The sequence below is a fragment of the Vigna umbellata genome, chromosome 1 (genome assembly GCF_029865625.1).
Source record: "Vigna umbellata cultivar VRB3 chromosome 1, Vumbellata_1.0, whole genome shotgun sequence".
NCBI classification, from domain to species: domain Eukaryota; kingdom Viridiplantae; phylum Streptophyta; class Magnoliopsida; order Fabales; family Fabaceae; genus Vigna; species Vigna umbellata.
In genome coordinates this window covers 52477334-52505052 of record NC_142165.1, presented here as the reverse complement: position 1 = coordinate 52505052, position 27719 = coordinate 52477334, and the positions used below count along the sequence as shown (strand labels likewise).

Below are 27719 nucleotides of genomic sequence, written 5' to 3'. Positions count from 1 at the left end.
TTGTTTATTTATATGAGTTTGATTTAGTCTCATACTCATATTTTTTTATTTTTTTTAGTAAATATTTATATAATGACGAATAATATTTATAATGCCCGACTTGCTTTTTGAGGTGTTAATTAGATGTCAAAATACATATAATAATACCTAACACTAATTTTATAAAACAAATAGAAAAAACAACACAAATATAATATAAATATGAATAAATAAATAAAATAAAATTATAGATACTTCACTAAACAATTATAGATAAATAAATGAAATAAATAAGATAATATAGAATAGATAGAAAATAGAAAATGAAATGTTTATGTATCATCACTAGTTCTAATGTATTATATATGAGAAATATTGTATTATAAATTTTTAAATATTAAAATGAGTTAAAAAAGAAATAAACAAATACTTGTTTTATCCCTTAAAAAGTTATGATGCCCAAACTATTTTCGAAAGATATAAATTAAAATGAGAAAAGAAATAAGTGTTTCACCTGTATAATATAATTTTGAGAGACTATATTGTGACATTTAAGAATCAAATTAGGCCGAGTAATACTTTGAGAATAAAATTCGATTGATTTACATTTTTAAGCTTTTAGTTTTATTAAAAAAAATACTAAGTTGCATAAGATATTTATTATAATTTTAAAAAATGTCATTTTCTTGTTCCAATTTAAACTCTGTAATTTTATATTCAAGTTAATACTACATATATTTTTTATAATTTTATATTTATTTAAATTAAAAATAGAAACAGAACTCACATTTTAATTAGTGTGTATTACACAAGAGATATATTTATTTTGTTACAGTTAAAAATTGTTATATAAGTTAGAGTTACTATATATATTTTTATTATAAAGATTTATAAATTGGTTACCTTTTACCTTCCAATTTTGTTTTATCATTGATGACAGAGACTGGAAAGTGTGGGACATCGAAGGTCAGTAGCCAGTGGCCAGTATATGAAGATTAAGCTATCTTTCATATTGATAATGACGTGTATATCAATGATGGACTTAGCTTTTTATTATTTTTCGGTGGAAAGCTTATTTATATAATCATCCATCCATTCAATATTTAAAGATTTTTATCATTGATTTTCTTTAAATTATTTTTAAATGATATCTTTTTATAAAAATAATATGTTTCATGTTTCTCCTAGGATGACAAAAATCCTTTGATGCGTTGGTATGTGTATGGAGATGGTTGATATATATAAATAACGACATTTTTAAATAGATTCAAAATATTATTATATTATAAATACACGTAGATATTTATCATTTATAATTTATATTTAATTTATATTTTATATTTTATTTAAAATTTTATAAAATATTTTTTTAAACATTTGTAGATATATATCTTTTTGAGTTTTTAAATATTTACAAATATTTTCTAAACAAGTATTTCATAAATAACATAATCAATGAATTTCTTTTATTATCAATAAAAACAGTTCATATTTAACTTGACTTGTTATCGTCTTAAATTATCATTCTTAATTTTAACGTTAAATATATTAATATGATATCGTTTTGAAATTTGAAATTACTATTACAGTTTTATTTTTAAAATATTGTAAAAACTAAAAAAAGAATATAATATATTTAAATTATGAATAAAAATATTAAATTGATTCTCTTATTTCTCAACGTCTCAATTTAATTTTTAATTTTTAAAATTACAACAACTATACTTATGTTAAATCAAACCCAATGATTAACGTAGGTTTGACGTGCTACAGTAAATATATTTTTAATTGCCGTAATGGTCTACGTAATTTTGACATAAATTTTTAAATAAAAGAAATTGAAAAGAAAAAAGAATGAAATATTGGTATTGGGATAACAAATGTTGCAAAAGTATGGAATTTTTGTAACATTTTTCATATCAAGTTCTAAATAATGTAAAAATATTGAGTATATTGAAAAATAATTAAATATGATATATTTTGCCCAATAAAAGTTTTTTTCAGTAATGTGGTGTTGTAAAAAATAATATTGGAACGCATTAACTTAAACTCTAATACGAAAAAAAAATATCGCTCATTTCAAGTTGCGTTTAAAAATTATATTTTTCTTGGTCGTTGAATAAATGTATAGGAAATAAGAAAAAAAAAGGAAAACATATTAACCCTTTTAATATATAAAGTTTTTGTAGCGGGTGGAAAAATAAAATAATTAAAGGTTGTGTTTCACTTTTTACTTTTGATGATGATTTGGAGCTTTCCCTTTGTATTAGAGAAAAATAACATTTTTGATGTCTAACTCCTTTGTGTATGATTGAAGTTTTGCATGCAAGAGATGCCTCACCATTTTCCCATTAAAATTTCTTCCTTTCAAAGTTTCAATTATTTAAACTTTGTGTCTAATCAGAATTCGACAAACTTTAATAAAACTTAGTGCCTAATTTCTTAATCATATCCAACAAAAATATGTCACTTGCATCTTCCTCTAATCTATTCAAATAAAAAAGAGGACAGGGATCGCCTTATCTGTGACTTCCCAATACTCTTTTAAAATAATATTTCTTTAAAATAATTGAAAAAAAAAAGGAAGAAATGAACAGAATAGAAACACAAGTTTTTAATTATTATTCTTATTTTGATTCTTAAAAGTTATTGTTTAATAGTAACATATTACTTAACAAAATTATTAAATAACAATTAAATTTAAATATCAAAATAACTTAGTTAAACATCGTTTTATAAATTAAAAATTATTGATATTTAAAATAATTTTTTTATTAATAAAAAATAACAATTAACTTGTAAATTAAAGTTTAAATTTGTCTCTAAAAATTATAACTATTATATATTATTGAAAAATGATAATAATAAGTCAGGTAGTATTTATTCACTACTCATTTCATATAAAAATTTATATTTCATTACCCATCTCATTACCTGTTAATCATAAGATTAAAAGATTAATATTTTATAAAGTAATTTCAATTTTATAAGTATGAATAAAAAATAAAAATATATGAAGTCAATTTTTAAATAATTACTTCAATATTAATATTTCTTTTACTAAAAAATATATATATACTTGAATTTTAATACTTGAATTTTAAAAAATATATATTAAATAATTTTTTTTAAGTATTCACAAGTTAAATGGCATAATATATATACTCGTATCATTAACAAATAAATAATTAAATACTATTATCTATGTATCTATTAAAGATATTTATAGTATAAATCTAAAATATGGTATTTTAAAATTGACAGTAATTTAAAAATGGTGAGACTCAATTATTTTAATAATAAAATATTTTAATATAAATAATTTTGTTATAAATGAGTTCTCTGACTTCTCTTTATGAGTTTCTTTTTCTATACTCTTTTGATAGAAGAACCAAGACAATAGAATTTATCATTGCGACAAATTCTTCAATTTGAACTAATTACTTTCGTTATTAACGAAAGTTGAGTTTTAATCTTTTTTATTCTTGGTCTTTTTTTGTTATATGTTGCAAGTGAGTCTTCTTTTACTTTCATGTGTTTTTTTAGTAATCTATATGAGTCTTTGTTGATCAGTGATCAAAACAGTATGTTTAGGTTGTTCTTGTGATGTTTCTATGTGTAGATAAAACATTTTACAAGTTGGAAAGAGTTTCGCTGGTTAGGGTCTTGTGATTTGTCTGGTCAGGTAAGGGAACCTAATTATTTTGGTATATGTGAGATTGATAAATTTGATGTTTTACATGTTGATGATTGATTTTATTTTAAAAATGGAATTGGTATGATGATTTTTATTGGTGTGTATGATTGTTTTAAATTGAAAGTTTGATTCATGCATGGGTAATTTTGTTGGTTTTGTGATTAAGGGAAGTTAAAATAAGAGCAATTGAGAAAATTGATACGAGCTCAATTTAAAATTATTTGAACCAATACACTAAGAGGGTACCAAGTTGAGCAATTGAACAAATCCAAGTTCCCTTAGAAGACAATCATTGAGCGCCAACTTAATTATGTTAGTTTGGGAACATTTTAACTTCAGACCCTTAAAAATTCATTTTAGTAATACTCAGTTTCATTATTTTAAAACACATATTTACTCTATTATTCTATTTTTTAAGTTCTTACATTTAAGATAATTTTAGTTACAGATAAATTCATGTAAAAAGTTTATGCGAAGATAGTGTTTAATCCAATATTGATAAAATGTTACATGTTGAATTCAACTTTTAACTTTTAAGTATTCATATATAAAAGACTTGTATGTAACATTTAAATATTTATTGTGATTTAATATCTTAATACAATACTTGATTTTATCTTCATATTTAGATTTTTATTTTCTAAGGAATCTTTATACACCATCCAAGAATAATTTAAGTCTAATCACATGGATACAAATACTCTAGGTTATAACACTTAAAATCATTAGTGTTAGCTACTTTAATCTTTATCATTAAAATATATATGCCATCAATGCACACTAACCTTGTTGGTTATATATAGATGATGTGATGCTAATGTGTGTTGCATGGTAAAACTACTTATTTAAGCTTTTATACAAGCACCTCTTTAATATTTTCCCTATCAACACCTTTTTCATTTTTTATTTTCTCTTGCTCTTTTGTTTTTTCTCTCAGTCAACACTTTCCTGCAAGTAAGTTTTATTTTTTTATTTTTATTTACTATTGTTTTAAAACAGTTAACTTTTATTTATGGTTCTGTGAGGTTGAAAAGTTTAAACAAATTCTTTGTCGCATTGATTTAATTCTATCATATGTACAAACTCCTTATAATATACAGTATATATTTTATCATATAAAAGAAATATTTATATCTTAATATAGAGGGACTAAAATATTGTTTTGTCTATATAGATTTTTTACTGAGAGATACATACAACAATGAGATATGAGTTCAACCATATAAAAGGTTGACATCACTAAAATTATAGATTCAAAAGTAAGTTTTAAGTATAACTCAATCCCACAAAATCTATTTGTAAGGTGAGGTTTGTACTTCACTTATGTATTATAAATTGACATTTTTTTAATCGATGTGAGACTTTCAACATATTTATATAGTGTTTTACTTTTTTATTTTTATCAAATATGAGACCTAAACTGATTTCCAACCGAAATATTAGTTTATCTTAAATTAGACGAAAGAAAACATACATAGAAAGTGTATCTCATGTCTTAAAAAGACAAGTGTGATGGCACAATGAAAGATGAGGAAAGAGAAATGAAAACTATTTAGCCAACACTTGCACGATTGGAACCAACACATTGTTCTCGTCCTATTTTCTCCTCTTTTTGGTTTTTCTGAGACTTCTTCTCTCTTCTGTATTCTTGTATCCGTATAGTTTTTGGAGAACAGTTGCATCATTCTACATTTGACCAGATAGAACTTTATTGGAAATTTATACAAGTTTCAATATAAAAAAAAATGAAATTTCGAGGAACAAGAGACGTAGATATAACAAACAACACTGTTCAACGTGCAAGGGACCAATGAGAACAGTTTGAATCCACTCATAATGCATCATGTCTCTATGTCCCCCTCTCATGCTTCACCTACAAAATGCAAATGTTTGGAAAAACCAAGCACATGCACTCTGTCTTATGACAATTATTACCAACTTTATCGATACAATATTTCACAAATACTAATACTATATTTTCCAACAACATTACATCAAATTTCTTATTTCATAAAATCTCATTAGCTAAATATATTAAAAATTCTTTTATTTCTTTTTGCAAATAATAATACTTTGTTTACTTTCGGATTTTATATACACTGAATTACGCTCGTTTAAGTTAATTCAAGTGTGAAGTGAAACAAGGTTCCCCACTCTACTCTTTCTCCACGTGTCCTTTACCAAATCACCTCAATTTTTGTCGCCCTTTTCCGGCCCAACCCAACATCAGGCCCACCTCCCTGTTGTCTCTCATATCAACGGCCCCCATTCATTTCCCAAAGAATCCTGACCGTTCATCCCGTTCATGCGGTGGTCAAAGTCACAGGGGTCAACACCGTCGGATCATTCTCCACTGATGTGAAGGGTTTCACGCCTCCATGCTCCCCTCGCACGTGCAAACTTCTTTGTCAAAAACACTGTGTATGTATATATGTAATGTGATGTGTACGATCATCATCATCCATGCCTATGTGTGTGGCTTTCCTCGCTCGCACGTGCTTCCTCAGCCCATGCTCACGTGAGCAAGCAGTGCCCACTTTCGCTGCCAACTTTCTCTTCTTTTCATGCTCGTTACATGCTCCCCACAGAAATTTAGAAATTAATAAAAATCAGAAAAATAAATAAATAAGGAAAAATATCTTTCAACAGGCTATGTGCACGCTTATTACTTTTTTAATTAAATTATATAATTTATTTTAAAACGAAGAGTTTTATTTAAATTTACACTTTTTTATGGTACTTTAAATTTATTTTTTAGATAAATTAATTTCATTTGTATTATTAATATTTTATGATATGATTTTATTTGAATCTATATTTTTAAATAATTTCATTTTGAATTAAAAAGATGTGGACTTTAATAAATGGCTACGAATTTAAAATAATTTATGAGTAGTTTTTTAGACAGGGACCAACCGAGTAACATGACGGGTATCAGTATTTCCATTAATAGTGAGGTGAGGAAAGCTGAAAGAAAGGGCTTCGATGGAACTGGGCTTCGGTTCCTTTTTTGGGGTTCACACTTTGAAACACAGTGGGCCTCCATGTGTGGGCTTCTGGAGTTTATGTATATGCCCACCCCCATACAGTACGTGGAGCCCACAATCCATTAGTTGGGCCCACTTTACAGACAGACCATATTACGGGCTTGTCGCAAAAAACATGCCCTTGGTTGTGGTGTTTGCCGAAAGCTTGAAGACCAGGCAATTAGAATCTTTGTACTTATGGCACAGTTCGTGGGACAATCCCACAAACAGTAAGAACAAATGAAACCCTAATTTTACTTTAAATGACAGTAATATTTACCAAACCTTCAACCCTAATTATTTTTAATTTTGTAGAGTATTAATTAATATAAAATTGAAATTGACAGACAGAAGATTGGGTTGTTTCGTGTTAATTTGAATTGTTGTGTTTTTATTTTATGGGTTGATGCATGAGAAGAGAGGAAAGAAAGAGCACATTGAGAGGTGAAATTAGAGAAATAATTGAGTGGGAATTGGTGGCATAGTTAGGTAGAGTCGTTGGTTGGGAGGCCAATGGTGAGAGTTGGTCTCCATTTTTGAAAAGGGTTGGTTATGTGATCCATCAACTTCACTCCAAATGTCTCTCAACATGCCTCTCCCATACATCCTCACCTAAGAAAAACTTTTACAATATCATTACCTCTTACATCCAATTTCCTCAGAATATTTTTCATCTTAAAAATTGATTTTTTTAAGAATGTATTAAACTTATTTACTTTCTAATAAACTTGTACAAATAATTCACCTTCTTTATATATTATAATTAAATTTTATTTGAAACTCTTATAATTCACAATTTTTTAAATATTTTTATTACTTGTTTAATTCACTGAAAAAATTTACTGATTGTTTTTATATAATTAAATTCATAATGAATAATGTTTTAAATTTTTTAGTTACGTTTTAGATTTACAATAATCAATTGAATTTTTAAAATAACTTTTTAAACACGGATAACTATCTTTAAAAGATATGTTTTTAGATTGATAGATTAAAAACAAATTAACAGTGAAAATTAGTTAAGAAAATTAAACATATTATTTAAATATACTGATATGCTGTATGCATTTCCAAGAGAAAAAAAGTATTAAAATTATTCAATCATACAAACAACATTGAGTGACTCATTCAATATATAAATTTCACTTTATAATTTACATAATATTTATTAAAAATTAGTTTAGCCAAAATCTATGCATAGTTATATAACATTGACAAAAGTGCTCAGTTTGTTTTCTTTTCTAAAAAGCCTCTACATCAGTAAAAGCCTCTACATCAGTATACTTACTAGGGCCTTTCTTCATGTTTTTCTTCTTGTATAACCAAACTTTTCAAAATACCTTGAATATTTTTAACTTTAATTAGAATAAATCTTTAATTTTTCTCTCTCCATATATTTATCTTAAGAACACTCACTTCTCAAACTTTCACCATAATCTAGTATCACACACTTCTTTCCTTCACTCTCTTTCCGACTCTTTTCCACACACCAATATGCACACCACAATTTTTCTTTCTTTTTTTCTTTCACTCTCTGCTTCTACAACTAAACCTGTCATTTTAATTCACATCAAATAGGTTGGTCCCAACCTTATTTAAAATTAAGCCCCTTATTTTTGGTCCATTCATTAGGGGGCTTTTCTGAAGTCCTAGTCTCCAAAGCGCATAATAAGTGGGTTGGGGTTCAGATAGGGTGAAACTGACCTTGAGTCTGAAACTCCTCCCCTACATCCCATGGGTTGGCCCTAACCCCATTCTAAACTAAGCTCTTTATTTTTGATTCATTCATTAGGGGACTTTTTTGAAGTCTCAGCCCCCAAAGCCCATAATAAGTGCGTTGGGATTGAGGTAGGGTGGGGCTGACTCTTGAGTATGAAACTCCTCCCCATATCTCGTGGGTTGACCTAATGCTCTTTAGAGATTTGCAGTCATGTGATATATATGCACGGGAAGTTATTGCATTTGCAACGCTATACAAGCAACTTAGAGATGCTAACTCTGCAGAGACAAAACAATTAGTTGAACATCTCACTCTTTTACAAGTACACATTTTACATGTTCTTTAATTTCCTTTATTGTTTTGTTATTCAAATGCATTTGCACTTTTTTGTAGAGTTGGATATATGAGCACTTCGCTTGGATGGGAAGAAAGAAATTGCTCGATATTTATGATGAGACTAGACCTCAAGCGGAATGTTTTGTGAGGGGGAAATAGGTTTCCAACATATATGAGGTCAAAGCATAGTTAGATGCATTGACATATGATAGAATTATATGTGTCCCATATGGATCACATCGAATTACTCATCCACTTGTGTCAATCTCTTTATTCTCTGGCTTCATTAGGATGGGTGGGAGGGATTGTTCACTGTCATATGCCTGCATGTGTGTTAAGATAGTTTAGGTTTAAGCAACCTATCCTGCGATCTCCACCTGTTGTTCGAGAGGCTAACTTGCCAACCATTAGTGATTGCTAGTTATGCTTTGTGGAAAATGTCTTTGTCAACGTGACTCTAGTGTCCTCTCTATATGCATGTATTCAAGGAAACCTGCAGTGGTTTAAAAAGGTATCACATTCATATATTATCCGTGGTGCTAAGGACGACTGACTGAGTCTTGTATCTCGACTTTTTCGACATCTCCCAAATGGCATTCCAAGGGCCAGGAGATTGGGGTCAACATCTAGTTTATCAATACGTAACTAAATAATGTTGATGTATTTATGTAATGAAACAATGTTATTTAATTTGTTTTTATCATCATTGTAGGGCGCTATCAAATGCATTGTGACCATCTTACGAAGGATGATTGATTGTCGTGATGTGAGTGAGTGCTTATCTTCATTGTAGAGTGTTAGGTCTCTGTCACTACTAATGACACCACCCTCATATGTTATAAATAATCTTCTTAGCCTTTCAAGAGCCCAAGTGAAATTATTTTGTCATTCACTTAATAAGAATACAAAAGCAAATTAAAAAGTCAACTTTGTTAATGTCACACCAATTATCTTAAGTAATGACAACCTATATTTATTGGTTTTGTAGATGTTATCCATAAAGAAAAAATATTAAATGCATTCAACAATTTTACTACATCAAGATGTGTTCAAGAGATATCACTTACCATCTCAGATTTGTCTACATATTTACTCAAATGAATGTATTTATCACACTCTAACAAAATCATTAGTTATTGTAATTCAGTTCTAAAACCTCCCAATGATTGTTTGTATGTGTATCTTGCATTATATAATGGTTTAATTGTTGTTACACTATATTCATTATTTTCTTTGAGAGTAAGGAGAATGTTTGCAGACTTCACTTCACTTTTAGCCATATCAACAAGCAATGAATATTTGTTGGATTTTAATCATCCAGCAAAATGTTGACCAAATAAAGTCTTTGATAAACATTGATTATGATTTTTATATATTACCTTCAATACTCACTCCTCTCCATTACCAATTGGTTTGTCTGTCAATTTAAAAGGACAATTACATTTTCTTGTGTCGGATATACTAGGTTGAACATTAGATTTATATTTCCTATACTTTCCACCCATTTTACATCTTAACAATACATATGCCTTTCTCCTTGGTTTACCATTAGTTTTATCAGATTTTATAATGACAACAACAAAACCAAGATGAAAAGAAATCCCTTAAACCCACTTAATAAACTCATCACGTGTAGGAAAAATCTGTTTAGTTGTAAAGTTATTTGTATGATCTCCCTCGCACATTTTAGTTATAAAAGAAAAAAAAATATAACATGAAGCTCTCATTTACTTATGATTCCATAAAATTTAAATAATAATATTTCATCTTAGATACCATCCCACTTATTGTATAATAATAACTAAAATCCATATAACAACAAATTCATAAAAAAAACACACTAAAATTAAAAAAAGAAAATATAAAATTAGAACACATGAAATAAAACAAAAAACAAAATCATATTTCAAAATCCGAAAAATTACAAAAGCCTAATTTCGAAATTCTTAAAAAATCAGATTTCAAAATTCAAGAGACCCCAAAACCAAATTTTGAAATATGGGAGATTAAACCGCCGGATTTTGAAATTTGTTATTTACTAGATTTCAAAATTTGATATCTACTGAATTTGTTTGTTAGTCTAATTTTGAAATTTTGTGACAATTTCTACAAATTGAATTTTGAAATTTGATATATAGACAAAAAATAATGATAAATGATTATGAAATTTGGTTAAAAAACTCGAAAAGAGTGTAAATGAAGAAGGAAGTAAATACATACTTTTCTATTTTAACCAAAGTGAACAAAGATGAAATCTGATGAAGAAGGACAATGTCATTAAAGAAAAAAAAGAAGATTGAAGAAGAAAAACATCATTTGAAAAGTCATTTGTGTGAAGATGACTTAGGAGTGTTGACATAAGTAAATATAACAACAATGTAAATACAGGTGGATAAACAATAATTATTGTTTACCTAATTAATTTAATAATTTATATATAATATGTAAGGTTATAATACTAAAATTTGATAGTACAAGAAAGAAAAAAAGTAGGGTGCAGGAAGAAGCCCCTAAACTCGATCAATTTCACATTCAAGAAACCTCCAGTGAGACAAACTCAACATCTTGGCCATCAAATGGGCATGGAATTGAGCCCATCAATGGTGGATCCACAAAGCCCATTTGGGTCCATGAGATGGAGACCATTTGACTTAAACACTTCATATAATTTAGAGATATAACAAAAATACAAGTGTATATAAATTTTATCTTACAAGTTAGACCATGTTATTTTTTAAACATCATATTATATTAAATCCATTTTTTACATCAATTAATCCGTATTTGTTGGTTGTTTAACATCTTTTTTGTCCATGGCAAGTGTGAAATTGTAACAATAAAGAGGGTCATGATCTTTTGAAGGATGACGGAGAAAATTATGAAGATTTGGACTGCGATATGTGAGCAAAGCCACATATCTTTATTTATTAATTAACTTAAATATGACTTCAGTTCATATGAAAACTTTTTCTTTTTGTAAATTTACTTATTTATTTTTAAAAGTTACTATTTTTTTTTTCAGTCGATATAATTCTTGCTATCGGTTTATACGCCGAAAATCGTTTCAAATTATGTGTATTGGTCTCGTAGTATAATGTCAAAGCGTTTAAAAAGACTTATAAAATTGGTAAAAATATATTATTTATTCTAAAATGGATATTAGACATTAGTGATTTCAAATCTTAAAACGACAAAAGTTATGAAAATTAAAACCAAAATCCATTTAGTTTAAAATAACTAAAAATAATAATTTCTAATTTTATAAGAATACAAAGAAAAAAAAGAGTATAGAAACCGAAGTCAAAACTCTAATTTTACGAAGAGTATAATTATTTTATAGCTGAACGGAATAACACTTCATATTTGGTATCTTAGTCCTTTGTTTGGGAATTTCTTTTTGCAGTCCTATATTTTTCAGAATAACTTTTTCAAATATGAAAATCTCAACTTTTTTCAACTAATTTTTGAATTATATAATATCTAAGATTACACAGTCTAAAAATTATTTTTTCATAACAATTATTTTTTAATTAAAAAGTTTTTGTTTGATATTTAGATGATATAATCTAGAACACTTTATTTCCTAAGTACATCCATAACACAATACATAGCATAACAGCAAAACAATAAAAGATGGTGACAAAGAAGCCGCGACTATCAGGGATGATGGCAACAGGGGCTGTTTAATAATTTAACCACCCCATGAGGATGCAAATAAAAGGTATCGGAGTGCAAAAACAAATTATTTTTCTTTTCATGTATTGTTCGTATTGTTGTTCCTTTTTTGACTGGTTTTTCTTGCATCTCCCTTTCTTCTAATTGCACCTCCATAATATTCATAAACCCTAAATTACCCTTATTATAAGTATAATAAAAAATAAAAATATTTTGCACCTCTTTCACTCACCCCATCACTAACTTTATATTCCATCTTCTCGAGTATCTTCCAGAAAATCATTCACCATCTTTTTAATTTTTTCTCCACTTCCATAGGGACATTCTAGTGAACAACCATTATCTTCTCGGAATCCATTTTAGAGATATCACATTTTCATCATTTTTACACCTCTAATCCTTAATCCCCCATCATCTTCTCCATCTCTATTTTCTCTTTCGATCTCCAGCATCCACACTCACGTATTAACTTCCATGCACACTTTTCATCTACTCTACATCATTGCACTATCAAATACTTACATTCCCTTCCACACATGTGAAGGGAGGCACGAGATTCAACATAATTCTTCCAACACCTACTTTCATCCTTCTTGGTTTCTCATGTCAATTTTATTTAGCCTTTATCATTGTCTTTTCCATCTTCACCAAGCATCTCCAGCCCCTCTGCATCATAGGAAATGGCCAATGGTTCTATATTTTCAAAGACATCTAGATTGAAACAAGTATCACAATATACAAAGTTCTGAATTCACTAATCTAAAAAGTATTTTTTTAAATGCTTTTCGGATTGTGTGTTTCAAAAAGTATTTTCAGATTCGAAAATGCATTTTGAAACATTCAATATGAAATATAAACATTTGTTTTTGATTAAATGTTCTGGAATACATTTATTGATTAGGAGTTATTTTATGGAATATTCAATCTGAAAAATATTTTCATATTCATGATTGGATGTTTTAGAATGTATTTATGGATATGGAAATACTCTTTTGAAACACTTAATTCAAAATGCATTTTTTTTACATTCTAAATTTTATGTTTTGGAAGATATTTCAAGATTTGGAAATACCTCTTGGAACATCTAATCTAAAAAATATTAAAAAAGAGGAAGTGTTTGGAAATTATAGGTTTTATGGGTGAAGGAACAAAAAGAAAGATGTAGGAAGAAACACCTTTCTTTTTTTTAAGACCTCTTTATTGATATTTTGGTGGTTGGTCTAAATCATTTTGTTTCTTTACATATTTATAAATAATTTATTCCTACACCTATTAACTTTTAAAATTTCACTTTTATCCTTAGTGTGTTCAAAATCCTAATTTGATTTTCTCTCTCATCTTCTCATTTCTTATTGACATCCTCACTACACCCAATCTTTTCCCTTCTTATCTAAGCCATTCGCTACATCCTATTTTCACTGGTCTCACCAACAAACATCATTCACTTGCAACAACGTCACATAACTAGCTAATTGTTTTGTATGGACAAAACATGCATCATCATCTAATTGCTCGTACATGTGAGTTAATGTAGCGACTCCCTAACAATATTCGCCACAAGACCCCAAGTCCCTAAACAACTGCAAATACGACACATTGATAGAAGTTACACTCTTGTCTGTAAAGATAATGCACCCACAAGATGTAATAAGAATGCTCGTGCATCGTACTTCGAACACCCCTTCATGCACAATACACATCTCTCAACTAGCATAATCTTACATGTTGCCCACAACATTGTCTCAATTCTAAAATTTCATTTGACGGTTCTACCTCTAATAAGTCAACCAAAACTAAAACAATAATAGCAAACTCCAATTACACAAATAGACAAAATTGTTCCACAATAGGAAGATGAAGCAGTGTAGACACATAATTCAGATTTAGTTTCATCTCATCGATCGACAAGTGAAATGTATTTGTTTCCCTATGCCACCTCTCCATAAAGACAGATAACAATCCCCTACCTGACGTCTCATAACTTATGTTGCACAAAGGTAACAACCCAAAATTTAAAACATATTCCTCAATATTGTTTGAGGAACCCCTAGTTTATTTAGCTTCCAGCCTTGAGATACTAGTTTAAACTCTCCTCGGTCCTAAACATAATATATGTGTTATCATATTACATAAATTGCAAATTCGTCATCAAATTAACAATGACATTATTTTTTTCACTTACCTTGTTGTCCTAGAATTTTAAAGCCACGTGATCAAAATAATGCAAATGGTGTCTGATGGGTCTTTAGGAAATCCTTTTTCATGCTCTTAATAGTCACCAATCATCGCAGCTGCAACAACAGGGTTCAATATAGAGCTTCACCATACTTCCTCCTACGAATAAATGTTGTGAGTCTCTGTCTTGTAGAATCTTTACTGCTTCGAACATGGGTAGAACCAACACCTTTCGTCCTAGCCATTTCTTTATATGAAAATCATCATATCAAAATCATCATAACAACATACAACTAATTTTGACCAACTTATTAAACAAGCGATAACATTAAACCCAACAAAGAAAAACAGTAAATCCAAAAAAAAAAGATCAATCCAAAACTCATTACTGAATTTGAGAACACATTCTAGATTGACCAATTCGATAAAACTGCCCTGGATTGAACATTCCAGAAAGGGTTTTCGAATTTGGTAATAACTTTTGGATTGAGTAATTAGGTATGCATTGTAATCTTTTTTTGCCTTTTTCTCCTCTTCGCAAACATCCATTTTGTCCTGAAACTCAGCTATCATAAAATGCACATAGATGGAGATACATATTCTTTTGTACCAAACAAAATAAGCACTGTAGAGCAAGCAAGATTGATGGAGGTGCAACTTGGTCTTCTAAATGTGATGGAGGTGCAATAGTGTAAAGAGGAAGGTGCATGATGTTTTTTTGACAGGACTAGTGTTTTTGTATGGGTATGTGTAGGACTAAGAGATATACCTTTCTGACGTAGCCTTCTTGCCTTCCAGTGCTTGAGTCGTCTGCTCCGAACGCTTCCACTCTTGACCGGGCGTGAGGTACCTGCAAAAGGCACTCCGACGCTCACGTTAGGTGTAGTTTAGTGAATTGTTTATCACAATTGAGTATTTAGGATCTAGTCGAACGTACCTGACTTTTGGCCTTGTCATTATATTTATAAGTGTTTCAGAAATCAAATAAAAACAAACTCACCTTTTATCCAGTCAATTGCTCATAAATAACTTATCAATATCTTTAATAGGATATCATTAACATCCTTAAATAATATCCTTTAATCATTTTGGTATTATTTTATTACCTGTCGGATTATATCATTGGCCCTATCCTACTGGAGTTGGCAAGCGTTTGTCTTACTGAGACCTAATGACCATGAACTATGTGTCGGCCCAACATGAATAAGACCATTTACTTTAATCAACGTTCGTTGACTAGAAGAGCAAACCGATCGGTTGCCAGACCATTTACTTTAACCGTTCGGCCATTGCCTATACCTTTTAACCTGGTCTTGGGTGTAACCGTTCGGTCTATACTATATACCATACAACTAGTAGAAATGAGATGCAACAATGACATGGGTAAGAAAGGGGAAGATGAGATGTAGCAACAACAACACCATTAAAAAAGAGAGGATGGAAGAAAAAATTAAATTAGGATTTTTAATGCACTAAGAGTAAAAGTAGAGTTTTAAAAGTTAGGGGTGCCGGAAGAAATAGTTATATTTATGTTTTTTCTATATAAACTTTTTATATTTATGTTTGGCTTACATTTATAATTCATGTTTAATTATTTGGAAAGACAAAGAAGATAGATAGAACACATGAGACAAAAGGAAGAAATTACAAGCAGACATTCCTTAATTTAAAATGTGAAGAGTTGTACATTTATTTTATTATTACTAGTTAGAGTAGAGATTGGTTTTGGAAAAGATGTATATTTGAAGTTAAATTTTTGCTATGCAAGGAAAAGGTTTGCTCAAAGTAATTAAAAGTTTCACACGAAGCTAAAAACTCAATTTCCGTGCAATCAAACAGGGCCATAATGAGAATTTCAATTTCCAAAATTACTTTACATTTCAAGGAAGTATACTAAAAAAATTCTAAAGGCACATTAATACGATATTTTTTAAAGTTTATTTGAAAATGTGCGGCGTATAGAAAAAAAGAACCATTTACAATATGTATGTTTTACTTAAAAAATGTTTCCATAAAAGAGATGCAGTATAACTTATTCAAGTTGGGAATTTATTTATTGAGCTAAAATTAAACAAAATTTAGTACTATGAGAATGATGACATTTTGACATATGATAAATTCATCAAACGCTTGTTCAGGATGGAAAATCTTTCCTGTTTTGGAGTAAAGTACTTTTCCCTCCATCATGAAAACATTATTAATAGTTTGAAATTAACGCAATTTTTGTTTTGTCTGTTTTCAATTCAAAATGACCACAATATGTAAGGCTAAAAAAGAAAACAAGTTGTGGCGGAAGATCATATGATATAAAGGGACAAGAACAGTGTCTTAAGGTTGCGCAAATACCAAGAAATCACACTAACACTTTTGTACATAATAATATATTATTTTCTGAATAAAAAATTGATGATATGAAAAAATTAATTTTGTGATGTCCCTTGGAAATGTGTAAAAGGTGAAGTAGGAGAATAAAGGAGGTGCTAATCTGACTCAAGGCCAACAAAAATGAAGTAAAAGAATGAGATTTATGATAATATAAAATGATAAAAAAGATTGGACCACCACAGCAACTTGTTCAAATTAAGCAATTAACCAAACACCACTTTCTTTTTTTCTCTGCTTTTGACAAGTAGGTAATAGCATGCACACCCGTGATCAATCCCTTCCTTAACCCTATCCTTTCACTTTCACCTATTTGCGTGATTTATGTAACTTCCTATGAAAATTCAGAGCTTATGTTTTTTTTTTTTATTTTTTTTTTTGAGAGGATATCACGCGCATGCAACGCGTGAGAGTATCTGGGTACTTCTTTCTGGTCAACAACAGGGAAGTTGCAGTATGAATAAGGAATAGAAAACCAAGAGCACAGACCAATGATAAGCCTTCTTAACATGCGCACACTCTCTTCCGTAACGAACCCAAACGGTATTTAAACTGTGCACACAGGCGTTCTTCACGTTTTACCATTCTCTCTCTAATTTTTATTTTTTCTTTTGCCTTTTCTGACTCTTGGCTCCTCAATTGGGACGAAAAGTCGAAGCTTCCAAGAAACCGAACCATCCATAGCTGACTCCGCAATCTTTCTTCGATTTCACACTTTATTTCTCTGAATTCTCCGCTATGCGATTTGGGGAGAAGGTCTTGCTTCTGTTTCAGTGTGGCTTTTTTCGCAGTTTAAGGAACCGGGATTAGGGTTTTTGCGGCGGTGTCATGGCGGATGATGATGTCGACTTTTCGAAACTGTTCCATGGTGATGATGATGACGATGGCATGTTTTATATAGATATGAACACCGTTCAGAAGGTTCTTGATGAAGACGATAATTGTGATTTTCTGGAGGTAGGGTTTTTTTTCCCTCTTGCGGAACAGAGAATGCTGTGTGTGTGACTGTGTTAGTGAGGTTACTGTGAAAACCGAATTAGTAATTGAATCGTGACAAACGAAGTATCCTGTGATAGAAGAGTTGAAGCTTCTGTGCAGTGACAAAGTCAATTCTGTCATTCGATCTCAGAAGATTTGTTTATTTTACTTTGTTGAATTGATGATGTAATCTGCTCAGAACTGGAAGGCCTGTTGTTTAAATTTGTTTAACCAGTAATAATTATTTTTATTTAGGTAACTATTGTTTAATTTGACACTTTATTTGATTATTTATTCTCTAGTTCATCGAAAGTAAGAAATTTATGGCATGGTTATTAACATGACAAATTTGTGCTTGAAAAGCATGAGATTTGTGTTCCTAGGAACGATTTTTTGTAAAAGAAAGGAAAACGGAAGGTCAATTCATGCAAGGAGTGTGGTATAGTAGCTTTGAAGTGATTCTTAGAAAAATATTTCTAGCACACGTTATTATTTACTTAGTTTTTGAAGTTCATTGCTTCTGTGTTTGTATTCACATTCACTTGACAATGGGAAATGCCAGTGACGTGCAATCCATCTGTGCCTGCGTCACTTAGTTCCACTCAAAGTGTGAAGGTCTGCCCTCCAATCCTCCGAAAAACCATTTCTTACATTTTAAAAATAATAACTAACCAATGTAATTATCGTTGCCAGTGAAAAATGTGTCATTTTGTCTTGGACTTGGGTCATGTATGTTATGCTGTTAAGCTCGACATTTTGGATACTAGGGGGCATATTTCTTCTGTATTGTTCTGTTAAGAAGATAAAGAGTTGTAAACTATTTTAAATTTCTTACCAAAACAATGAAGTGTATTTGGTTTAGTTACTGTGTTGTTATTCTGTTTTTATGATAGTGTGATTCATATAACTGACCTCACTTAGTGGGATAAGGCTTTGTTGTTGTTGTTTTCATATTGAGGAGTGGGGTTGTGTATAAAGATAGAGGTTTGGCGTTCTGCTTGGAGTTTGGGAAGCTGTGTTGTCTGTCACTATATATACAAAAATAACTGGGCATATTTTGCATTTCAATTTTTTTATTTGACAACAAAATTGAAACAATCATCTAATTTTTTCAGTTTCCTTCTTGTCTTTTCATGCTTGATATTATCCTTATACCTTTTTATGTTATGTCCTAGCAGAAATTTCCCGATGATTCTTCATCAAAAAATGTTTCACCCAGTGAATCTGGAACTCATGACTCATTTCAGATACAAAATGGTATGTAGATATGTGTTTTTGAGTCTTATATAACTTATGTATTTTGGTTGCAATTGGCTGTCAATGAGGAGAACTGGACATTATGGTTCTTGAGTTAATTTGAATCATGGATGTAAAATCAAATTTCTGATATTATGTCTTGCTTTGGATTGATTCCTTTTCATTTTCATTAGGGTCTCAAGTGTTAGAAGAACAACAGTTTTCTAGGTTGGGCTTTGCAGATTCAGTCACGAGTTGTTCTCCGTTCTGCTCAGATGGCTCGGATTCTGGTGTCAGAGGTTCATTTGGTGTATCTGATTCTGTAGCAAATTCTTGGCTTGATATTGAACCTGAAAACGAGGGACCTCAATCCCAGGCATGCTCCTCCCCAAATGCATTTCCCGGTAATCTCAGTACCCTCTCCCCAGGTGAAAGTGATGAGGTTTTCTGCACAGAGAGGACCAGAGTCTCTAAACATGAGATACCTGCTTGCAGTGTGGAATCAAGTTTCCCTGAGGCACAGTCAAAAGATATATCAATTTGTAGAGATAATTTGAATCCAAGTCCGTGGAAAGGTGAAAATGAGATCCAATTCAAGCATTTCCGAGAGGATGTTGAATTTGAAAGTATGTGAAATCTTCACTTGGATATGGTTGTGAAGAATCTCAAAATTTTACTTTAGACCATTATATATTTGAAAATTTAGCAACAATCTGATTATATTTTTTACTTGTAGATACTTCAATCAGTTCTATAGTTGACAATGATGATATAAATATCGAAGGTTATGTTGAAGACACCACTGGAGGAGTTTCCGGGCCACAGGAAAATGATTCGTGTACATCTTTTGAAACATTTATGGATGCTGATAGATTTTTGCATGTTGCAACTTCACCTGATTCTACTATTGGTCAAGGTTCTCATGGTTCCAGTGATTTCATTGACTACCATGGATCTTCAACTTATTACGAGGGAATGCATAGTGGACCCTTTGTTGCTGACTCTTCTCTTGGTATTTTTCCAAATGGTTTTTGCTCTCAATTGCCAAATGACGAAATGATGAATAACATGAAGGCCAAAAGTGTGGAGTTAAATTCTGATATTTCATGTATGAGTAATGGCATGCCCTCAAACACTACTGGGTGGACGTCTTTTCAAGATTTAACTGATAATGTTTATCCATCTTTTCATTCTAGAAAAGTTAATTTTGATGACCTGCCATCATTGTCTCTTTCAGCTTATGATTCATACGTACCATATGAAGACCATTATCAGGATGCTAAGTTCAATGTAGGCCAATCGGTGAGACAAACACCTGATATTTTTTCTTCTATAGGGTCTCAGGCTTACCAATTTTATGAGAATGAGGATAATTATGCAGTTATATCTGGGATATCCAATCAATATCAAGATAGCAATGGTAGAATTGCTAGTTTTCAAGAAAATGTGGACAATTTGAATTTACAAGCTGCAAATATATCTTGGCCCCATGCCCAGGCACTAATTACCAGTGAGAACCAGTTTGGTTGTGTTAAGAGAGAAGGAGGGGTTCGACATAAACTTGCTGATTCTCATCTTTCAAAAGGAAAATTTGAGAATTTCCATGTCGAGGAAGACCCTGATGTTTGCATTATTGAAGACATCAGTCATCCTGCTCCGACAAGTCTATCTACAATCAGTGGGAATTCGTCTAATATTTCTCAATCGTCTAGATATGCTGATTCTCAGTCTTACATGGCTGGAAGTACTAGGCTGAAGGCATGTGATGAGCGTAATATATTACGGGTTGCATTGCAGGTTGGCTTCTTCATTTTATGGTTTTTATGCTTTGTATCTGTTGGCAGATATGAAAGTATTCTTCTGCCACTGCACTTAGCTCTTTAGTGGTTTGTTGTAGGATCTATCTCAGCCAAGGTCAGAAGTTAGTCTACCAGAAGGGTTGTTGGCAGTTCCTCTCTTAAGGCATCAGGTTACTTTTCTTGTCCAATATTTTAAAAATAGAAAACTTCTATGACTTATTCAGTGAGTGAATGAATCAATCATATCAGTACTTATCGTATGTCACACACTCACACTTGAACACCTTCTCATTGTCTTTAAAGATGTGAAGTGTCAAAGGCACCGTTATCCTAAAGTTCATTGTCATGTATTTCGGTTCATTTCCTTGACAAATTGTTCTAATAATTATTTCCTCTGACAATAAAAAGAATTCAACTTTCCTCAGGAATAAGATTGTTGAGACTAGACTCATAGATTCATGTGACAAACAATGTAATGATGCCTTATCACTCATTTTTACTAAAAAAAGTGTGTATTCTTTGAAAATTATGTCTTGTTGGATCATACAGGACAAGAACTCCTGTGTGCTCTTCGTGTGTCTAATTCTGATTGCCGACCTGATCCTTTGTAAACTCAATCCTATTTTTCCTGAGCTGTTCTGATAACTTGCTTTGTATATATAATTGGGACATTGAAGATTCCAACTAATTGTGGTTGCCCTGTTTAGAGAATTGCTTTATCATGGATGGTTCAAAAGGAAGCATCAAGTTTTAATTGCTCAGGAGGAATTCTTGCAGATGATCAGGTTAGTTGTCTGCAGTGTTAATACGAGATTATAAGTAATTGATTAAATGTAATTTTCTTAGCCTTAGTGAGTTAAAGTTTTTTTTCTTGTAGGGACTTGGAAAAACAGTATCAACTATTGCATTAATATTAAAGGAAAGACCTCCATTACCTAATGGGGGCACCAATGCCCACAAAAGTGAATTGGATTCTCTGAATCTGGATGTGGATGATGACGTGCTTCCTCAGAACGGTAGAGTAAAGGAAGAATCTAATACTTGTGAGGATGAGTCAAGTAGACATCCAATCAAGAGTATGAATTTGCAAAACCAAGCAAAGGGAAGGCCATCTGCCGGGACCCTTATTGTTTGTCCCACTAGTGTCCTACGTCAATGGGCAGAGGAGTTGCGTAGCAAGGTAACTAGTCAAACAAAAATCTCTGTGCTAGTATACCATGGAAGCAATCGGACAAAAGATCCTTATGAGGTTGCAAAGTATGATGTTGTTCTAACAACTTATTCCATTGTCAGCATGGAGGTTCCTAAGCAGCCTTCAGCTGACAAAGATGATGAGGAAAAAGGAAATGTTGAAGATCATGCTGTACCGAGTAGGAAAAGAAAAAGTCCCTCTAATTCTAGTAAAAATGGCAAGAAGAGATCAGATGGAACAGTTCTTGAAACTAATGCTCGCCCGCTTGCAAAGGTGGCATGGTTTAGGGTTGTCTTGGATGAGGCACAAAGTATAAAGAATCACAAAACTCAAGTTGCAAGGGCCTGTTGGGGTCTTCGTGCTAAGCGAAGATGGTGTTTGTCAGGGACTCCTATCCAGAATGCAATTGACGATCTCTACAGTTACTTCAGATTTCTAAGATATGACCCTTATGATGTCTATACATCATTTTATTCTAAAATTAAGAACCGAATTAGTAGAGATCCAGCAAACGGATATAGAAAGCTACAAGCTGTCTTGAAGACTATAATGTTACGCCGGACCAAAGGTGAGATTTGATTAATTTGAATGCATGAACTTTGCGTCAACAAAAGAGTAGGCTAGAATTATTAGTTATTTCCTAGTTTGCCATCTTAGTCATCCATAACAATTGATAAAGTTGATTATCAGATTTTGTGTATACAGCTTTTTCCAAAATTATATAACCATTTCCTTTTTCTCAAGATATAAAATTATCATTTCAATTTTGTATGCTTTATTACATGGATAGAATTTTAGGCATTGGATAGAATTAGATAATTTATCATTTTATAGTTTCCCTTTCCTGTCTTGTAGTAGCCAGTGCATTGTTCTTGAGCTCATTCCTCTAAGCAATCAATAGTTCTATGGATTTCAAATTTGCCAGTGTAACCATGCGATACTATTTTTCTTCAGGTACACTTCTTGACGGGGAACCTATTATTTCCTTGCCGCCTAAATATATAGAGCTGAAAAAGGTTGATTTTTCAACTGAGGAACGTGATTTCTATTACAAACTAGAGGCTGATTCACGTGCACAGTTCCAGGTATGGTCTTTCCTTTAGATAGTAAGCTTTATGTGACTTGCAATATTTTGTTTGCTTGAGCCTATTTTCCAACCCAAATCTTGGTAAGCCATATTTGAAGTCCACTATTTACATGTATGTGATGTGATGTCATGTCAGGAATATGCTGATGCTGGCACTGTCAAGCAAAATTATGTCAACATTTTGCTGATGCTCCTGCGCCTTAGACAAGCTTGTGATCACCCTTTGCTTGTCAAGCGATACAATTCAAACTCTCTATGGAGATATTCGGTTGAGATGGCAAAGACACTTCCTCAGGAAAAACAAATCTCTCTTCTGCAATGTTTAGAGGCTTCTTTGGCCCTCTGTAGCATTTGTAACGTATGTATTGACCATCCTTTGGTATTTATAAAATTGGATTTGTCTGACTGCTCATCTGTGTGTGTTGGTTATTTGTTTGCTTGAATCTAAACTGGTTAACTGTAGTTGTATATTAGTTCTTAAGGTAACAGACTTATAGATTGTGCTTGTAAGGGGTTAGAGCAGCTTTAAAAGTAAACTCGAGTGAAGTAAAAGTGAATGGAGTGGAAAAGGTTTAGTTTAATCTTAAAACTTATTCCCTTGCAGAAATCGGGGAAGGGTGATTGGGAATTATTTTTATCATCCTTACTTGAGTTGAGGTTAAAGGACTTGTATCATTGTTGCATGCGTGTATCATCCACATTAAATGTATTTTCTGCCACAGTATAGGTCCTCCCGAACTCCTCGGATTTACCTTTCCTAATACTTGTTTTCTGGACAGGATCCTCCGGAAGATGCATTTGTTTCAGTTTGTGGTCATGTTTTCTGTAACCAATGCATATGTGAACATCTTACTGGTGATGACAACCAGTGCCCTGCTGCAAATTGCAAAATTCGACTGAGCACATCTAGGGTATTCTCAAAAGTCACTCTGAACAATTGTCTTTCTGACCAGGGTTGTGATAATTCACCTGGTTGCCCTGCTTCTGAAGTGGAAGAATTTGAGCCTTGGTCTCAAAGTCAGTCATATGAATCTTCAAAAATAAAGGCTGCACTTGAGGTTTTGAAATCACTGCGTAAGCCACAGTCCTATACCTCAAAAAGCACTTCTGAGAATAGAACTTTGAGGGAAGATAATGGTTGCCCTGGGAACCCCTCGGATGTTGAAAATGGGAAATCCTCAATTAATTCTCATGAGTGTCAAAATTTGTCTGATGAGAATAGATACCATAGTGATTCAGTTACTGTCGTAGGGGAGAAAGCTATAGTGTTTTCTCAGTGGACGAGGATGCTAGATTTGCTTGAAGAGTGTCTCAAGAAATCTTCGATTAATTATAGAAGGCTTGATGGAACAATGTCGGTTGTTGCCAGAGATAAAGCTGTTAAAGATTTTAACACTCTTCCCGAGGTTAGTGAAATTGCAGATCCCTTAAATCATGATTCAATTTCTTGTTCCCACGGCATAATATTGCAGCCAGATTCATTGAATGATGAAGTTTGACGTGCTGTCTTGTAGGTATCAGTTATAATTATGTCTTTGAAGGCTGCCAGTCTTGGTCTAAACTTGGTGGTAGCTTGCCATGTTCTTATGCTAGATTTATGGTGGAATCCTACAACTGAAGACCAAGCAATAGATAGAGCACATCGAATTGGGCAGACTCGTCCTGTGACTGTCTTGAGATTAACTGTGAAAGATACAGTTGAAGATCGAATTCTAGCTCTGCAGGTAATTTTTTGTGCCATAGTACGTTGCTTTTAGTAACTCTGTGTTGAGTTCTAGGAAGCGGTTTATATTGTTCTAGTTAGCACCTAGGTGAAATCGTGTTTATACGGTTGGTTTTTTAAGCTAGAATGATTTGTTGTGGGGGAAGTTAGTGTTTTAAATAATGTTCCTGGCAGGAGATTAGAATGCTTCTGCACAGTCAGTCAATGGCGCCTACACTTTTTTTGTTTTATTGGGTTGAAATGCTTAAAATATACCATGTGTGTTAATAATAATTATTTGAGCTGAATAATGTGTTGTATTTTGCATAACAACGATTTAGTTGGTCCCATCTGAATAATAAGTGTCCTGATTGCATTTTAAATCTGACATGTTCTTGCAGCAAAAGAAGAGAACGATGGTTGCATCTGCCTTTGGGGAGGATGGAACTGGTGATCGTCAGAGTCGCCTCACTGTGGATGATTTAAAATATTTGTTCATGATGTGATTAGACGTACATATTTACATATATAGTCAACATTTTTTTGATTGGTGATTTTTTACCTGGGGTGGGGTAGGGGGATGGTATTATCTTCGGTTTCTTTCTGCTGACTGCTGAAGAAACCAGAAACAAATTTTCTAACAAAGAATTGCAAGTAGTAACAAGGTCCGTATTAACGAATGACTTGAAGATTATATGAAATGTTTATGTTTAGAATGAGATGTTTCATTCTTTGAACTGGAAATTTTAGTTAAATCTTGCATCATTGTAGGATATGTAGAGAACAGAAACATATATAGCAACAGAGATTTCATGGATTGTTTCTTTTCATTGTAAATTATATAGAAATTTTCTCTCCATCTTTTGAGTACAATTTCTAAGGTCGAATGCAATAATACATAGTCAAATAATTTTTTTATGAATTTCAAAATATTCTATTATTGTATATTTTTAATAAATTAATCTATTTAAGGTGTTCGAAACTCGATTTTTTAAGTCCGAGGATTATGTTGAAAGTGTAATTTTAATTTGAAGAGTAGTATTAAAAACAGTCTTTATTGTAATATCTTTAGTGATTAGAAATTATTAAAACCTACACAATTAAAACAGAATGCTTAAAATAAGTTGCGGTGTTTATCAATTTTTCAGTCAATAACAGAGAATCTACTCAAAACTGTGTGGGAAAGTGCATTCGTAACAATAGAAGAAAAAACTATGAGCACAAGTGTAACATCTCATGAAGCATATAACATAGTAAATCCACATTTAAATAAACGAAAACAGTTAGAGTAAACTGTAAACAAAGTAGTTAAGCTTACAGTCATACCAGAATGAGGCATAATTTAAAACTTAAACGCAAGTAGAGTGTTTCAAAAGGATAGGAACCACCGGAAAAATCCTTAATAGCTAAACAGTGCCTTCCTCCAAAGCCTGCTCCAGAGGCACCTCATCCATCTCTGCTCACATCCAAGTGGATGATCATTGCAAAAGAAAGCATACCCAAGCAAACACAAACACACAAGCAAGGGTGAACTAGATATAAAAATCATGTTATTAACCGTCATAGGCAACATGCAAGTAAAGACAAATATACTATATTATACAGACATGACTTGTTGCACTTAAACTTGACTCGTCCGGACTTAGAATGATTGCCGAGCTATGGCGGGTTATGCACTCGTGGTGGCTTCTACTGCTTTGCAAAGCCATTGCTAATGAGTTTCACCCTACCACACTCACAAGGTTAGTCCGTTATCACTCCCCTTGGGCCATACTGGAAGCACCCAAGACTAGGACCTCCTGTTACTCCTCACCACATGGATCAATCCTCTCTACTTGAGAATGAAAGACCATTGGAGCGTCAGGAAAACCCCCAAGACTGAGCTACCGTGCAAATCATTCTAAACACACTAAAAGGGCACCACCATGTATTCCCCTTGAGGATCATGGAATTACTTCCAATACTAATACTTTCCACTTTACACCAACATTTTAATGCATACATAAACCCTTAAAGCAACTAGAACAATTAAGTAACATAGCACACTGGAATAAATAGGAATATAGGCCGAACAGGAAACAACAACCAATAATGGCAAGACCGAACACCCTGTGAACGGTGAAGACCAACGGTATCTCACTTCCCAAGAGACAGGACCGAACGGTCCATAAATGGAAAGACTGAAGAGTGACCGAACACTATTCAAGATCGCTCACTAAGAGAGGCCGAACGCTACTTAAGAGACCATCCACTAAGATCGAACGCTACCAAGACCACCCACTAAGACCGTACGCTACTTAAGAGACCGAATTCTCTTTAAGGGACAGAACGCTACCAAGACCACCCACTAAGACCGTACGCTACTTAAGAGACCAAACTCTCTTTAAGAGACCGAATGCTACCAAGACCACCCACTAAGACCGAATGCTCAACAAGACCGAGCACTAAGACCGAACACTATTACGACCGAACGCTAAGACCGAACGCTCAACAAGACAAAGCACTAAGGCAGAACTCCACTTAAGATGAGCACTAAGACTGAACACTATTACGACCGAACGGTAAGACCGAACGCTCAACAAGACAGAGCACTAAGGCCGAACTCCACTTAAGATGAGCACTAAGACCGAACACTATTACGACCGAACGCTAAGACCGGGCACTTAACAAGACAGAGCACTAAGGTCGAACTCCACTTAAGATGAGCACTAACACCGAACACTATTACGATCGAG

General features: G+C 32.2%; 1 protein-coding gene across 3 annotated transcripts; it reads left to right on the top strand.

Moving 5' to 3' along the window:
* The first annotated feature begins 17321 nt into the window (after positions 1–17321).
* Positions 17322–25814, top strand: LOC124833903 (helicase-like transcription factor CHR28). Of its 3 annotated transcripts, XM_088103736.1 has the most exons (13): positions 17322–17533; positions 17643–17947; positions 19147–19225; positions 19399–19830; positions 19941–21001; positions 21102–21173; positions 21711–21788; positions 21881–22763; positions 23150–23280; positions 23419–23640; positions 24062–24688; positions 24797–25006; positions 25386–25814. In XM_088103736.1, the coding sequence occupies exons 2-13, from the start codon at positions 17819–17821 to the stop codon at positions 25488–25490; spliced, it is 4029 nt and encodes a 1342-aa protein (XP_087959862.1). In that variant the 5' UTR covers positions 17322–17533; positions 17643–17818; the 3' UTR covers positions 25491–25814. The 3 variants fall into 3 exon arrangements, with proteins under 3 accessions (XP_087959862.1, XP_047164428.2, XP_087959863.1); XM_047308472.2 differs by having other exon boundaries at positions 17322–17947; XM_088103737.1 differs by lacking the exons at positions 17322–17533; positions 17643–17947; positions 19147–19225 and having other exon boundaries at positions 19434–19608; positions 19700–19830.
* The last annotated feature ends 1905 nt before the right edge of the window (positions 25815–27719 follow it).